The sequence below is a fragment of the Microcaecilia unicolor genome, chromosome 12, assembly GCF_901765095.1.
Source record: "Microcaecilia unicolor chromosome 12, aMicUni1.1, whole genome shotgun sequence".
NCBI lineage: Eukaryota > Metazoa > Chordata > Amphibia > Gymnophiona > Siphonopidae > Microcaecilia > Microcaecilia unicolor.
In genome coordinates, this window is record NC_044042.1 from 49,749,346 (window position 1) to 49,765,306 (window position 15,961).

Sequence of the window (15,961 nt, forward strand, 5' to 3'; positions counted from 1 at the left end):
GTCTGTAGGTTTCCTGTATATAGATATTTGTCTATAGCCATTGCAGATGGAAACTGTGGTGTCTAGAAAGTCGACTTTTTCTGGGGAGCAGTCAATTTTGAATTTGATCGTAGGATGGTTTGTATTGAAAGGAATGTAAAATTGTTTGAGAATCTCTTCTCCCTCAGTCCAAATCATGACAAATGTCATCAATATACTGGTAGTATTTCAGGGTTTAGTCTGATAAGTTTTCAAAAATGTCTCTTCCAGTTCTGCCATGAAGAGTTTAGCATATTGAAGTACCATCCTGTAAGTTCAAACCCAGGACTGTCTCAAAATCTCCAGCTCTGTTGGTAGCTCTATTCTCTATCCCCTTTCTCCCTTCTTCAACAAAGATCATTAAGATACCTTTTCCCCCAAAAGTACAAAATAAATTAACCAGTAACACAAGAAATCTCAGAAAACAACTTAAATTCTATAAAGTAAATACAAAGTTACACTATACAAATATGCCACATAATTGCTGTGAATTTGAGAAACCTTGCTCAGACTTTTCAAACTCATACTGCAGAACCTACCCTTGCGATGCCATAGGAAACCAGAGGCTGTGTTTATAACCCACTTCCATGCACAGTCCATCTTTAATCTGTCCTGGCTGTGCTGGTGTAATACTGAATACTTCCTGTTAGAAGATGTTCCAGGCATTGAGCCTGCTGCTGCAGAGAGATGCTTGGTTTTGATGCAGACACAGTAAATTCTTTGTTTTAAGGCACTATAGAAGGTGCTTCTCCCTTCTTTCCCATCTTCTTAATTTCCCCACTCACACACTCTGTATCAAGCATCTTTTGTCCTGACGGGAAAGTTTACATAATCTACTCGGCAAATACATTTTCAGAAGAAGAAGTGAAGCCAGAAGCAATGCCCCAGAGGTCACCTACTGCAGAAGGAATGAGTGTGACACGCAAAGGCCCCTTTGACCCCATGCCAGAGGTGGGGTGGAGGGAGGAATGGTGGAGTAGAATAATATGCCTCCTTCTAGTGCCTTCATACCTAATCTAACATAGTAACATGCATAGTAGATGATAGCAGATAAAGACCTGTATGGTCCATCTAGTCTGCCCAACAAGATAAACTCATTGTATGAGCTACTTTATATGTATACCTGACCTTGATTTGTCCTTGTCATTTTCAGCATTAGCTTTGCTTCCCAATTACCGGTGTTGCCACCCAATCTCCACTAAGCTGCTGTGGATCTATTCCTTCTGAACAGGATTCCTCTGAGGCTGGAGATAAATCTCTTCTGCTTGAAACGCTAGAGGTGTGAATGAGGCACTACTGATGGTGCTGGATATTTGATGGGAGGCGCAGTATTCTAAGGCCCCTTTCTTATGGGGTGTGATATGAAAAAGCTGGGTCCAGCAATTTACAAGTGCCCCAGTTCTTTAGGCTACATTAGGCACTTAGCCAGCACTGTTCAGCTGTCAGTGCTGCTCATGTGTCAGAGGGATATCAGGGGTTTTAGCACAGAAAAGAGTGACTGAACTAGAAGAAACCACTACTGAGTCCTCCCTGCCATCCCTTTACTGCAGTGAGAATCCATCTGTCCGAATGCAGGACCCAGGCTGCTCCTGCAGTGTTAGGCACACATCTTTCTCCTGACCTGTACTGCCACCTAGTGGCTGAAAGCTTCCACTTTTCAATCATTACAATAAGATGTTTCCTCCAGACTGGGCAGTGAGTTTAAACTATAACAGGGATTAGGGTAGAAGTTGGGGGAGGGGGAGAGCAGGAGAAGGATAAGATCTCAGGCCCTTCCGAAATTGCTCCTTGAATTACACTTTATGCCTCTCTTTTGCTGCGTTTCTCATTAAGCTGTCCCTCTCCCTGCTAGTGCTTGTGGAGGAGGTTCCAGTGTCCCAGTGTTTCCTGGCAGGATCCTTCAGTTAGGTCGTAACTTCTGCAGGGTCCTTCTTGTTCATTGGTTCCTTCTCTTTACTAAAATAAAACAAGCAGAAGCAGCATAAGAGTGATCTACTACATAAGTCTCCCTCACACTCTGAGTCTCCCTTACTAACTAGCAAGGAATCTTACTTTGATAAGACTGCGTCTACTGAATTTATCTCTGACTCAGTTCTTCTCATACATAGTAGATGATGGCAGAGAAAGACCTGTATGGTCCATCCAGTCTGCCTAACAAGATAAACTCATATGTGCTGCTTAATGTGTATCTGCCATTTTCAGGGCACAGACTACGAGAAGTCTGCCCAGCACTAGCCCCGCCTCCCAACCACTAGCCCCGCCTCCCACCACCGGCTCTGCCACCCAATCTCCGCTAAGCTTCTGTGGATCCATTGCTTCTCAATAGGATTCCTTTATGTTTATCCCATGCATTTTTGAATTCCGTTACCGTTTTCATCTCCACCACCTCCCGCGGGAGGGCATTCCAAGTATCCACCACTCTCGCCATGAAAAAATACTTCCTGACATTTTTCTTGAGTCTGCCCCCCTTCAATATCATTTCATGCCCTCTAGTTCTACCGCCTTCCCATCTCCGGAAAAGGTTCGTTTGCGGGTCATTCCATGATAAGTGGTCTGGTGGTCCCTGCGCGAAGGCTGCAGTATGGGGTCAAACAGATTACTATATCTCAGCAAGTATTGCATCGGCGAACGTAAAACTTTACCAATGTTCATTGGGGACATGTATGAATGTTCACAGAAAATTTCATCGAAATCCATGATGGTGGCGCAGGGACCACCAGACCACTTGACATGGAATGACCTTTCACTCCAACATGCTGAGTTTCTCTTCCACCTTCCATTACTGCTAGAAAGCTCCCAAAAGCTGAGTTTCCCTAATTAAATCAATGCCAAGAGAAATGGTGCTCTCTCTGCCTCTTACCATTCCAGCTCGGACATCTGAATATTGTTTTCCTGACGCTTCTTCTTACAGTGCCTGACAAGAATCACTATCACCACCACTAAGATAATGAGTGCACAGGCACTTCCGATAACCACAGCCAAGAGGTAGATCTCTGAGAAAGTGACTGGAACAGAAGGCAGAAAAACATTCATGTAAGCAGTCATGCATGCACAAACTGGCTTTCCATCTCCTACCCTTCTTCATAAACAATCTCTTCCCACCCCAGGAGTAACTAAAGATGCCACAGAGACTGCCTCAAAGGTCATATCATTGACATGTCTTCTCTCTCTCTCCCTCTTGAAATTAAACTTCAAAATAATTTACAGATAACGAAATGAAAATCCACAGTAAGAAAACCACTATTAGAATGAAAGGGCCCATGACAACCATGTGGAAGGACTAGTGATAGAAACATGGGGGATGATGGAACTCTGCATGTCTATCAGAAACTGAACCAGATGTTATGTGCTCCATAGTGTTCCGATAAGCTGTCAGTTGACATACCTTGGCTTACCACTTGGAGCTGGATCTCACCCACTATTCCTTCCACATCTGGAGGATTCACGACTCTGCAGGTGAAGGTCCCATTGTCTGAGAAACGTAGGTTGCGGATGAGAATGGAGGCATCGCTGCGACTCACATCCCCATCCCAAACAGCACGATTATAAAATCGTCCACTTGGGGGATACGGCTTCCCATGGTAATAAAACACCTGAAGTCCCAGAAAGACATTTCATTACAGACAAAGCATCTGCACTGGATTATAATTTGATTACATAAATTATGGGAAAAAATATCTCTATATATAATAATTGGCCAATCTGAGTCCCTGGCTGGCTGGGTTCGTAATTGTATGCTAATGAGCTTACGTCAGCTCGCCCTCAGCGCTCCCTTTCCTCTCAGAGTCCAGCCCTCGTGGAAAGACAAAATGACGTCAGAGGAGGATAGGACCCTGAGAGGGAAGGCAAGGGAAGATGGAGGCGACGCGAGCCAAGCCGAGCCTGCTGTCGCTGCTGCGACCTCAGGTATGGAGGGGAGGGGAGAATCGCTGGACAAGGCCAGGAGGGCGGGGAGAGAGACGAGAAAACGCTTACACGATAGGCTTCCTAGGGCCCGTTTCATTTGTTCCAAAACGGGCGGTTTTGCTTGTGTGTGTGTGTGTATGTGTATATATATATATATATATATATATATATATATATATTTCCATAATTTATGCAATGTATATATATATGCATACACACATATGGTTGAAAATGATTGCTTCTAGTGTTTATTGCGTACTAATTTTCATCAATTTATGAGTTACAATATACAATTATGGGATAATTCTATTTACTGCACCAAAAGTTTGACAGTCAACTTTTTGCACTCAAATTGAAGTTAACAGTAATTACAGGTCAAAATTGGGGAAAATGGCAGTTAAGCACCTAAGTGCACTTAGATATTATTCTGTGACTGGGTGTCTAAAAGCACGCTAGTGTTTTTAGCATGCGCTAAACCCTAGCGATGCCCATATAGTCCTATGAAGAATGAAGAAGTAAAAGCTTGGAATGATGTAAGAAATAGATGTTTAAAACAAGAGTGTGTCCAACATTTCTCTCTCTTTTGCCCCTCCCCCTCCTTGAAGAATTTCTCTCTCCCCATCCATCCCATATCTCTCGTCCCTATCCCCTCCATCTCCTCCTCCATGCAGCATTCCCCCCTCCCCTCCACCCTCATATACAAGGTTTCTCCTTCTCTTGCCCCTCTCCCCCCACACAGCAACTCTCATTCCTCCCCCTATGTAGCATCTCTCCCCCTCTCCCCCCCGTGTGCAGCATCTCTCACCCCCCTCTCTCCCCTCCCCATGCAGCATCTCTCATCCCTCTCCCTTCTAGGGAGCATCTCTTGCCCCCCCCCCCCCCCCCCCCCCCTTGCAGCATCTCTCGCCCCTCTCCCACCCAATACAAAACTCTTCCTCTCTCTCTTCCTCCACCACCTGCAGCATCTCTTCCCTCTCTTCTATGGGTCAGCAGTGGCAATGCTCACATACTGCCTGCTGCTAACCCAGAAGCTTCCCTTCTACCGCAGCCCGACCAGGAACAAACAGGAAATTGCAACAGAGGGAGGCGGCAGAGGGGAGGCTTCTGGGCTAGCGACAGGCAGCGTGTGGAAATCACTGTGGCTGCCACGGACCCATAAAAGAGAGCTCTCAATGATGTCCAGTCTGCTCCCCCCCCCCCCCCCTCCCCATACCGGCGCTGTCAGAGCCCAGGCTCTGGGTGGGCCCAGGTCCATCCGTGGCTACACCGGTGCTCCTATCCCATGACTTTTTAATTTTATGAGGAGTCTCTCATAAGGAACTTTGTCAAAAGCTTTCTGAAAATCTACACTTCATCAACCGGCTCACCGTTATCCACGTTTAATCACAACTTCAAAGAAATAAAGCAAATTGGTGAAGCAATTTGAATGGCTTGTTAATGACATTATGACTCTATACTCACTATTTAACCATTGGTTTCTACTGTTGCAATTGGCCCTGTGATAAATAACGTGCATTAAGGAGTCCTTTTACAGAGCCACGGTAAGAAGTGCCCTGTGGCCCATTGGCACAAAGAATTGCTACACGCCGAGGCCACTTTTTACCTTGCCTGTAAAAAGCCTCTTTTTCCATTAGCATCCTTAATGTCTGTGTTCTAATATCACAATTAGCACGTGGCCATTACTGCCTGAGCCTTTATTGCCACCTATTTACTTGGCGTTAAGGGCTCATGCACTAATCCGGTGGTACTCGGGCAGCGCGTGACGATGGATGTGCACTTCCTGATTACCACTGGCCATGCCTTCTCCCTGCCCACCATGCTAGAAAATAAGTTCTATTTTCTAACGCGGGAAATGGCACACGCTGAAGCCAGAACTACCACAGGGCGTCTGGCCATGCCCTGTGGTAGAGCTGTTTCACTGTGTGCTACCCACACAGTAGCCTTACTACCAGTGGCGTAGCTAGGGAGGGGCAGCAGGGGAGCGGCCGCTCCCCCAAATGGAGTTCTGCCGGCGCCTATTTTTTTCTCAACGTGTTGCATTGAAAATGTGCGCCGGCAGAAGTCCGCTTTCGCTCCCCCTGCGCCATCAACCTGGCTCTGCTTCTGCCTACTACCCTTTACAGCACTAGTATACACTATTAGGAAAGGACTTCCTTTGTCTTTCCATGTATGTGATATCTCTTGAACCATTCATCCTTTAGCAACCAAATTTTCAGGGTATATCTACAGTGAATTCTGGTTCATTGGGACACCGCTTAATCGAGGCTGCCACATATTTGACCCAAAACTCGGAGACCAGAAACAAAGCACAGTCGTAAAGGTGCAATAGCTTTGCTTATTTGGGACAACGAGCTGTTTATTTAGGGCAGTAATGTATGTAAAATGTCATCGATACGTCACCAACCCCTGAAGTTTATATGGGCTGCTGTGTTTAAGTACACATGCTGCTGGGAGGTGCATCATGTTCCATCTGTGGCATGCACTGAAAAAGTGCCAAAGAAAGATCTAACACTTGCAGACAAAATCGCCTCGCTAGAAGAATTGAAAAAACAACCACCAGTCAGCGCCAACCGGCAGAGATTACATGAGTGCCAAAATCCACAACAGCATGCATTTTACAACAACAAGAGAAATTGATAAACAAGTGGACTTTAACTGAGAGGCAACAGGGTGTTTCCCAAAAACGAAAGTGTGACAGTAAGGATCCCGACACCCTGAATCAGTGGGTCTCAGTAAATCAGGAAACTGAAGAGGATGACACAACTGAGCATGAACAAGTGGCAAACCAGGATGCCAGGAGATTTATTTCTGGATTAAAAAATTTTTCATGCAGGAAGGCAATGATGACTGTCTGGCAGGGGCGTATCTGAACTGCGGCGGTAGGGGGGGGCCAGGGCCAGAGTGAGGGGGCACATTATAGCCCCCCCCCCTGCCGCCGTTGCCACTGCCGACCCCCCCTCCCCCCAGCGGCTGCCATTGCCAACCTCCCCCCGCCGTTGCTGTCACCAACCTTCGCTGGCGGGGGACCCCAACCCCCGCCAGCCGAGGTCCGCTTCCTCCTGCCACTGCCGGCTGCCTTTAAAAGAATTCCTTCAGCTGGCGGGGGACCCCCAACCCCCGCCAGCCAAGCTGAGGTCCTTTCATTTCTTCCACTGCAGTCTGCGAAGCTGGCGCCGAAAGTTTCTTCTGAGTCTGACGTCGCTGCACGTTACTTTCGGCGCCAGCTTCGCAGACTGCAGTGGAAGAAATGAAAGTACCTCAGCTTGGCTGGTGGGGGTTGGGGGTCCCCCGCCAGCTGAAGGAATTCTTTTAAAGGCAGCCGGCAGCGGCAGGAGGAAGCGGACCTTGGCTGGCGGGGGTTAGCGGTGGTAGGGGGGCCAGGGCGAAATCTGCGGGGGTCCAGGCCCCTGTGGCCCCGTGCAGATACGCCCCTGCTGTCTGGTTACTGCTCTAGACCTGTGCCAATTTTGTCCAGCTGCAGTCAAAGAAGAGAGCTCGTCAAAGTACGCTTGATCGATACCGCCAATGTTAATAACTTGTTTTGAATGAGAAACCTTTCTTTTAATTTCTGCAAATTAAACATTTTTTTTTCTTTATTTCAACTTTTGTGTTACCGAACAAATGTAAGATTTGAAATTAAACTGTACTGGTTTTTTTTTCCTTCCACTGTTGTGTTTGGGCAATAAATAATTGTATTGGCTTTTATCTGTCACTTGTACTAACTTTTTTTTTTAACAGTAACATGTCAACATTATTTTGGGGGGCAGCTGCTTAATTTGGGCAATATACTATAGTCCTAATGTGTCCCAATTAACTGGAATCCAGTGTATATAAATCTGGAAACCACAATCATGTTTTCCCATGAAATGTATGCATGTACCCTAAAAGTGGAAAACATCCATGTCATCTCAATAAATCTATGGATCTAACCCAAAACTGGACAACAGTAGTAACAGATCTAGGAAAAAATTGAAAAATAACATCTTTTACCCATAAAACGTATAAATCTAGTTCAAAACTGGCAAAGGAAACAATAATAAAAGAAAAAAAAAAAAAGCAATACTCTAACAGAGGGTAGATCAATCTTTGCATTCAGCCAAGTTTCTCACCCAATATCAATGGACTTCCTCCTCATAAATGAGTCTGTAGACTTGGATATGTTTACTGAGATCATGAACACCTTACACCTCTACAATCTATATCATTTTAGTTCTGGACAGGGACTATGTCCACAGGGCAGAGCCAAGAAAATGAGGAGCCAGGCTGGGCACAAACATCTCCTGCCCCATTGGTGCTGCCAAGAAACAGGAAGTGATCTTAGCCAATGGGACATCTCAGTGCAGAAATATGGGGCTCAGCCAAAACTCAAATTGGCCCTCTATAAGGACATTCTTGCCCAATGACTTAAATTATTTTCACAATCATTGGAGGAGGGGGGCAGGGGTTCTCTGCTTTAGGGGGGAAAAAAGTACTCACATATTCTTGTGCAATTCTTTTCTTGATCACTTTGAACTATTTTTGTTCCTTATTATGCCATCTATAAACACTGTAGATCTCTGTGTCTGCTATGCCAGAAGGAAAGGGTTGTGGGGAACAGAAAGCATGTGATGCCATCAATAGTCTGCATTGCCTTAGGTGAGTTACCATTGGATAAAGTGAGGCGCAGGAAGATAAATAATTGTTATGCTCATCCTAGAGCATTCCCCTGAGAATAATGCATTGAAGTATGTCACACCCGAAACATTAGCATAGTAACAGAGTACACCCAGAGAAGTTCCCTGAGCATAGTATGCCACACTCAGATAAGTACCACAGGAATATTGCATTGTAGTGTGTCAAAGCCAGAGTGCGACCACAAAATACTACACAGTAGTGTGTCAAATTCAGAGCATTCCCAGAGGAATTCTGCACTACAGTGTTTAAAATCCAGAGAATTTCCCTAGGAATATCGCATCATAATGTTCTCGTCACTCAGAGGAATCTGAAACGATGACCAACAAGGTACAATAAAGGGGGGAAAAAACAGCATTTGTGCTTACATATTCCTCTTGTCCTCCAGTCTCAGGTTTGAAGTTCCATGACACAACTAGTGACTGACCAATGGGTGCAGATGTTCTGAAAGTACACTTCAGTCGGGTGTCTGTGCCATTCAAAGCCTCCACATTCCCGGAGGTGTATATATCTACTGCTTGTATCTGCAGGACAGCTGCAAAGGAAACACTGAATATTCAAAAAGGACTCATTGCACCTATTTCCCCGGATTCTATATATCATGCCGGAATTTCTGCACAGAATTTGAAGCATATAACAAGGCACATAACCTAACTGGTTAACAAGCTGATCAATGGTGATAATTGGATGTTAACCAATTAGCACTGATTGGCATTAATTAGAATTTACGTGCACAACTTACTAAGCGTATTCTGTAAAGTGGTGCACATAAATTCAAATATGCTCCCCCCCCCAAAAAAAAACCATGGCCATGGGCGTGGAATGGGTGGTTTGTGGGTGTTCCAAAAATTTACGTGCAGGGTTATAAAATACACCTGCTCAATGCCTAACTTAGGCACCAGTATTTACACCAAGTTTTCCCTGGCATAAATGGATGCGCTTAGAGTTAGGTGCTGGCATGGCCACTAGTCATCATATTCTATAAACTCACTTAAGCGTATTAAATAAACCACGCATAAAGCTGGGCCTAAGTGGAAATTTTTTCAGCGCTGATTTTTCAGGCACCATCAATAGAATCAACACTGGCTTCTCATTCAATCCCTACACAACAGAGTGACCTGTGCAATTTTAGTCATGCTATGCAAACAGTAACATGCAGATAGTCAGGGCCAGCATTAGGGGAAGAGGGTGTTTGTAAGCAGGACAAATGCTCTGGAAAAGCTGACTTTGAGGCTCCCTCCACAGAAGCAAGCTCTGTGGCTGGCAGTAGGTGCTGAGTACTCCCCAATATTGAGTAAGCTCCTTCATCTTATCCAGGGAAGAGTAATTTGGAACCCCCCCAATCATTTTGACAGGTTGGCGCCTATAGAGGCCTCCCAAATTTCTGCCCTTGGACAGTTATCTTGCATCCACCCTGCTGAAAAAGCAATCTCACATTTGCCCTGTGCAACATTCACTCTCAGCCATCTTGCAGAGCTAGTAACCTCATATCCAACCTCTGCAACACTATGAGTCTCTGCTTTGCTGCCGGCCCAGCACTGAAGGATTTAAAAGTACTGGGGAGGTGGTTAAGAGATGCTGGATTGCCTGTAGGGAGGGATATGCTGGGCAGAGGATGGGGTTCCCATGCATACCCACTTGGGACTCAAGCCCACCCATAACTGGGTGTCTGGATACACTCATGATTTCAAGAAAACACAGAACCCTCTTTTAAGGCATCTGTTGGGTTTTGTTTTATAGAATATTCTAGCAGTATTTTTGTTTTGCATTTTAAAATCATTACTTCTCACTTGGAGCATTATTAATGATTAGGAAGGTAATAGGTTTCCTAAATAAATAGGTATTTACTAAAATACTAAATGACAGATAAAGACCAAACTGTCCACCCAGTCTGCTCAACATTCTGTAATACTCATCCTCACTCTTGCCCAAGTCATCTTCTGAAGGAAGCTCCACGTTCTTTCACTGACCTTCTCCAGAAACACATTTCCTTCTTGCTGTTTCATGGTACTTTTCCTTACAATAAAGGCTCTATCATCCTCACCCCCATACCAAAAAACAGATTGATCACCATAAGTAAAGTAACAAATTATAGACCAGTGGCCTCCATTCCAATAATGACAAAGGTGATGGAAGGCAAAGTAGCTGCTCGAATTATGTACTCTCTCTCACATTTCTCCCTTCTATACAAATCCCAATCGGACTTCCGTCCATGCTACAGTACCCAAACAGTCCTTACCACTCTAATATCAAATTTCAGGAAAGGAATTAGTGTAGGTTCCAAGACCTTAGTAATGCAATTCGATATGCCTAGTGCATTTGATGTGATCAATCATAATATCCTTCTGCATAGGCGGTACAGTCTATAAATAGTTCCAATGATTCCTGAAATCAAGATCTTGTCGAGTGAAAATGATGGGATCTCTATCTCCTTAGTTCCCGGATTGTGAAGTCTCACAGGGTTCTCTACTACCACCTATATTATTTCATGTAATAATGTCACCATTGGGAAGCAAACTAGAAACTGCGGGGTTCACAACATTAATCTATGCCAACAACATCACTAAATACATGTCCTTTAAGAAGAACATCCAAGAAATCATATACAAGGCAAAAATCTGTCTTGATTTGATGGAAACATGGGAATTTAAATTGAAACTAAATAAAGGGGAAGGGAAATGGGACTTGATATACCACCTTTCTGAGGTTTTTGCAACTACATTCAAAGTGGTTTACATATATTCAGGTACTTATTTTGTACCAGGGGCAATGGAGGGTTAAGTGACTTGCCCAGAGTCACAAGGAGCTGCAGTGGGAATCGAACTCATTCCCCCAGGATCAAAGTCCATTGCACTAACCACTAGGCTACTCCTCCACTAGCAACATTCCATGTAGAAGCCTACCCTTGCAGATCAGGAATGCGGCTGCGCAGGCATCTGTTTCTGTGAGTCTGACGTCCTGCAACTACATTCAAAGCGGTTTTCATATAGTCAGGTACTTATTTTTTACCAGGGGCAATGGAGGGTTAAGTGACTTGCCCAGAGTCACAAGGAGCTGCAGTGGGAATCGAACTCAGTTCCCCAGGATCAAAGTCCACTGCACTAACCACTACTAACCACTACTCCTGTGGAAAAAAGTGGGATATAAATGTGCAAATAAATAAATAAATAATACATCATACCCCGTTGACAACACTTTGAAAATATTAGGTATAATCATAGATAAACATTTAACCTTTGATTCTCAAGTATCATCAGTAGTCACAAGATCCTTCAGGTCTCTCTGGAATCTGAAAAGAATCAGACCCTATTTCTCATCAGAAACCTTCAGACTATTAGTACAATCACAAGTTTTGACCCACATTGACTACTGAAATGCCATATATGCCGGCTGTAAGGAACACATATTAAAAAAAGCTCCAGGCAGCTTGAAACACTGCAGCCAGATTTATATTTTGAGTTTCTCGCTTTGAAAGTGCCTCCCTCCCCTTTACTAATTAAATTACATTGGCTTCCCATCAAAGTGAGATTCATTTTCAAATTATGTGTCTTCATCTTTCAAATCTTGAATGACTCGGCCCCAGGTTATATGCAACCATTAATATATCTACCCCTGCGCAACGCTGGTTACAAAGCGAGAGACTACCTAAGACTACATTTCCCAAACTATTAAAAAAAAAGTGATCTATATATCAGTTTCTGCTGACTTCACATACTTAGGACCCTGTTTACTAAGGCAAATTACCATTGTTAACACGCCTACAATTAGCACACATGCTGTGTAGACACTTATAAGGATATTGTAGGCGTGTACACTGTTAACGCGCTTACATGATTAACACACGTTAAAAACGTTAACATGCCTATAACGCGGCTTAGTAAAACAGGGCCCTTAGGGCCAAATGGTGGAACTCTCTGTCGTCCAAAATAAGCAAACAAGAATACACCAGGTTCTACAAAATCCTAAAATCATACCTTTTCAAGCAGTTCCTCACAAAAAAATAATCCATGTAATGTTTGATCATCTCAGCGGTATTAAACAATCCTGCCCTTCCTTCCTGATACCTGTATCACCTCCTCTTGATATTTTATTTATTTTATTGTGAATATTTATATCCCACATATTCCCACCCAGGCGGGCTCTATGTGGCGTACAATGCAGGAGAAAATACAACATAATAACAGTAGTGCAAAGCTGAAGAGAAGAGAGAAAAAAAAAAAAGCAGTGCAGGGGAGGAAGGGAAAACTGAAGGGGAAAGGAAGGCGGAGATGCAAGGATCAAGCAAGGTGCAGTGCCCCAACAGGTGCACGGAGCTGCCATTAACATGGCGCCGTGCCCCGACGGGGACGCGCACTAGTCCGAGCAGGGTGCGAGCGGGGGAGGTGGGCTTGTTCCCGCCCCTCAGAGGCACCCCGCCAGGAAGGGTGGGGAAAAGAAAAGGGGGTTTAAAACCCCTGGGCTGAGCCCGGACGTCCTCTTCTGGCGTCCAGGCATCAGCATGCACCCAGCCCCCCCTCCCAGTTTAATGTTGAAATGTACATGTATATATTTGTCGCAGCTTTGGCGGGGTACCCAAGCCTGATAGTGTAAGCTAGGCAGCTGGGATAGCTGCGCTTACAGTTGAGCGCCCTTGCTGTACGGCGGGGAGCTCTGTATACGATTGTTCAGTCTTGCTAATGACGGCGGACTGGGTTGTCCGCTAAGCCTGAAGGTTGATTGGCTTGGGTATACCCTGGGTTATGATGTTTGTATTTTAAATAAAGCTGCGGCCAAGTTGTGCCATGTTAAAAAATACCATGTGTCTGTTATTCTTGCAAATATCACAAATACCGTGGAGCCCGAGGGGTCTCGGCTGCCTATGTTAAAGCTGCTAAGGAGAATGAACAATCACATAGGTAGGTCTTTAGGGATTTCTTGAATAGGGTGTGATCAGTGGTCTCTTTTAATGATGAAGGGAGAGCATTCCAATAACAGGGACACTGGAAGCAAAATGAAGAGGCAAAGAGCAGCCTCAAATGTACTCAAATGTTGATTCTATATAGATTTTAAATACATTTACCACATTGCATTTTTAAATTCCTAACCAGGTTCTCTTTCCTCCTATTTCAAAATAGCACAGAGCACATCTTTCTCTCTTACTTTTCCAAATACATAACATACCTGGATTGCTGTAGCATTTCTTATGATATTTTATCATTTATTGTATATTATAGGCAGTGTGTTTTTTTCTAGTGAAAAAGGTGCCGGTACTGAAATGCTAGGCCACCCTTCAGGGGTGGGGTGATCTCTGAAGGACCCACCCCACCATCGCCAGGCCCCCTGAAACCAGTCACAGAATCTATGACAAGGCAGAATTGGTGTGCAGAGCCTGAGCTCTTTCATTAAAACTTGGGCATCATGGGTCAATTTTAGCAGACAACGGAAAAGGTGCCGGTACTCAGTACCCCCAAGTACCCCCCTCCAAAAAAAAGCCCTGATTATAGGCCACATTTAACTCGTTTTTTTGGAATAATGTGGGATATAAATGTCATAAATAATACAAAACTTTAAATGTGTGCCTCAAAGCAGGAAATTCTATATGGACCTGGCAAAAAAAAAAAAAAAAAAATCTCTGTGACACTCATGAAAAAACGTCTCCCCTCCATCCTGCTATGCTTTTCTTTTTACCAAGAGCAGTACTATGCTTATTTCTGCATTTTCAGTAGGATATGTTAAAACGAGCAGAAGCTCTCCCTACCACTACCCACAGGACCTACATTTTTCAAAACAATCCAGTGGTGCAAAAACTCGTGATTGGACTGGGGCTTTGCTCACTGCACCCAGGCCACGAACCCTATTCAAAGAATATGGAGCCAAAAAGCACCTGTAAGTAAGCGAGAAAGCCTCAAACGCGCTTTTCCTTAATAGGATAAGCGTACAGACAGAAGACACACAACAACCAACATTACTTCAAGCCTGAGCCTCCATTCAGCCGAGCAAATAGAAGGGAAAGCTTGGAGACGGAGTCACGCTGGCAGACGAAGAGTTGTGTAACCCGAGCTCCCTCCCTGAACACACCTAAACCTGTCCGACCAAACCAGCAGAGGCCTGTGTAACAGGGTAACTTTCGCTACGCTTTCTGATTGCCAGCTAAAGGTCCAGCAACTTTCTTTCGGGCTTTCAGAGATCGAGCCAGGTGTCTCTAGAGACCAGCCCCAGAAAGCCCTGGAGGGCAGAGAGTCCGAATAGCTTACCTATAACTTGTACTAGTCCAAGCAGGCATGTCCAGCAGCCACTCTGGCAATGCATGAGGGAAGGAAGGCAAGTGCTCTGGCTTGACAGGGCCGGGGGAGGAGAAAAGAGAGCTTGATCCAGGCGGGGTCTCCTTAGTAAGGGGGGATTAGGAGATGTCTGTACACTCGGACAGCAGCAAAATGAATTCCATGGGATCCCTGTCTCTCTCTGCCCCAGTTTTACAACACCCCTGTTCCTTTTCCGAGAAAGGGAGAAGGTGGAGTTAAAGTGAGTGATCCTCCTTCCTCCCCTGCTTGCCAAATACATGCAAATTCCTTTAAGGAACAAATAAAAACCCAACTCCTCCTCGCCCATTCCTGCGATACAGGTCCAAAATCCCCGAGGAGACAAAGCAAGTTGTAATCAGGTGAATCACAAAGAGTCACCTAAAACAGCAGTTTTAAACAAAATCGTTCCTTTCTCTCTGCTCTGACGATGAATTGGGGGTGAAATAAAGTGCCCACGAAGGAATCTGTGAATGTGGCTCTGTCTCAGCTTTTATTTACACTTGTTGGTAAAAGGTTCCCTTCACAATGGCTAGGATGGCAAAGTACAATCGTCTTTGTTCTTACAGCATCAGAAACCAACCCCCCCCCCTTAAAAAAAAAAAAAAAGAGAGAGGTAGAAATGATTTTGTTTTTAACATTTCTGAATCGGATGACTATTGTAATTCACCTGGATACAGCTTGCTTAAGAGCAAGTTACAACCACACCCCAGATAGTTCCAGTTTGCTGGTTTTATTCCATTTGTGAGCAGGAAAGTTTCAAGCTGTGGAAAACTCCTACTAATGCTATTTATTTGCCTAAAATGAGCAAGGTGCTGCCATCCTGTTTGTAATGAGAAATCCATTTTAGACTCACACCAAGTTAAAGTGTGCCCTCTAGGATTACCAGATTCTTCAAAAGACTATTGAAAATTCAGCAGATCTGATTTAAGTGGCCCCAATGACCTTGTCAGCCTTGTTCCCTTGGCTAGCAGTCACTGGGTTTTCAGCCAACAGTCCTGCCTCCACAAAAAGATTGACTACACCATCCCATTCTCAAAAACCTTGCGCTGACAGCCTGAGGCTACAAGGGTTCAAGATAGAGGACC

At 44.6% G+C, this 15,961-nt stretch overlaps 1 protein-coding gene across 1 annotated transcript; it reads right to left on the reverse strand.

The window, feature by feature from the left end:
- Nucleotides 1-1,180: 1,180 nt before the first annotated feature.
- MPZL2 (myelin protein zero like 2) lies at nucleotides 1,181-15,066 on the reverse strand. Its single transcript, XM_030221751.1, has 5 exons — nucleotides 14,829-15,066; nucleotides 8,964-9,130; nucleotides 3,404-3,611; nucleotides 2,879-3,023; nucleotides 1,181-1,974 (listed from the first exon to the last, which is right to left on the reverse strand). Exons 1-5 carry the CDS (start codon nucleotides 14,881-14,883, stop codon nucleotides 1,923-1,925), a joined length of 627 nt encoding a protein of 208 aa, XP_030077611.1. The 5' UTR covers nucleotides 14,884-15,066; the 3' UTR covers nucleotides 1,181-1,922.
- Nucleotides 15,067-15,961: the final 895 nt, after the last annotated feature.

What these genes read in the sequence shown, in the direction of transcription:
- MPZL2 (XM_030221751.1), bottom strand. Translation starts at nt 14,883, where the DNA reads ATGCATTGCCAGAGTGGCTGCTGGACATGCCTGCTTGGACTAGTACAA. An exon ending in CTGGAGGACAAGAGGAATAT is followed by an intron (nt 3,612 to 8,963) that starts GTAAGCACAAAT and finishes CTGGGACTTCAG; the next exon opens with GTGTTTTATTACCATGGGAA. An exon ending in CAGATGTCCGAGCTGGAATG is followed by an intron (nt 1,975 to 2,878) that starts GTAAGAGGCAGA and finishes GTTTTATTTTAG; the next exon opens with TAAAGAGAAGGAACCAATGA.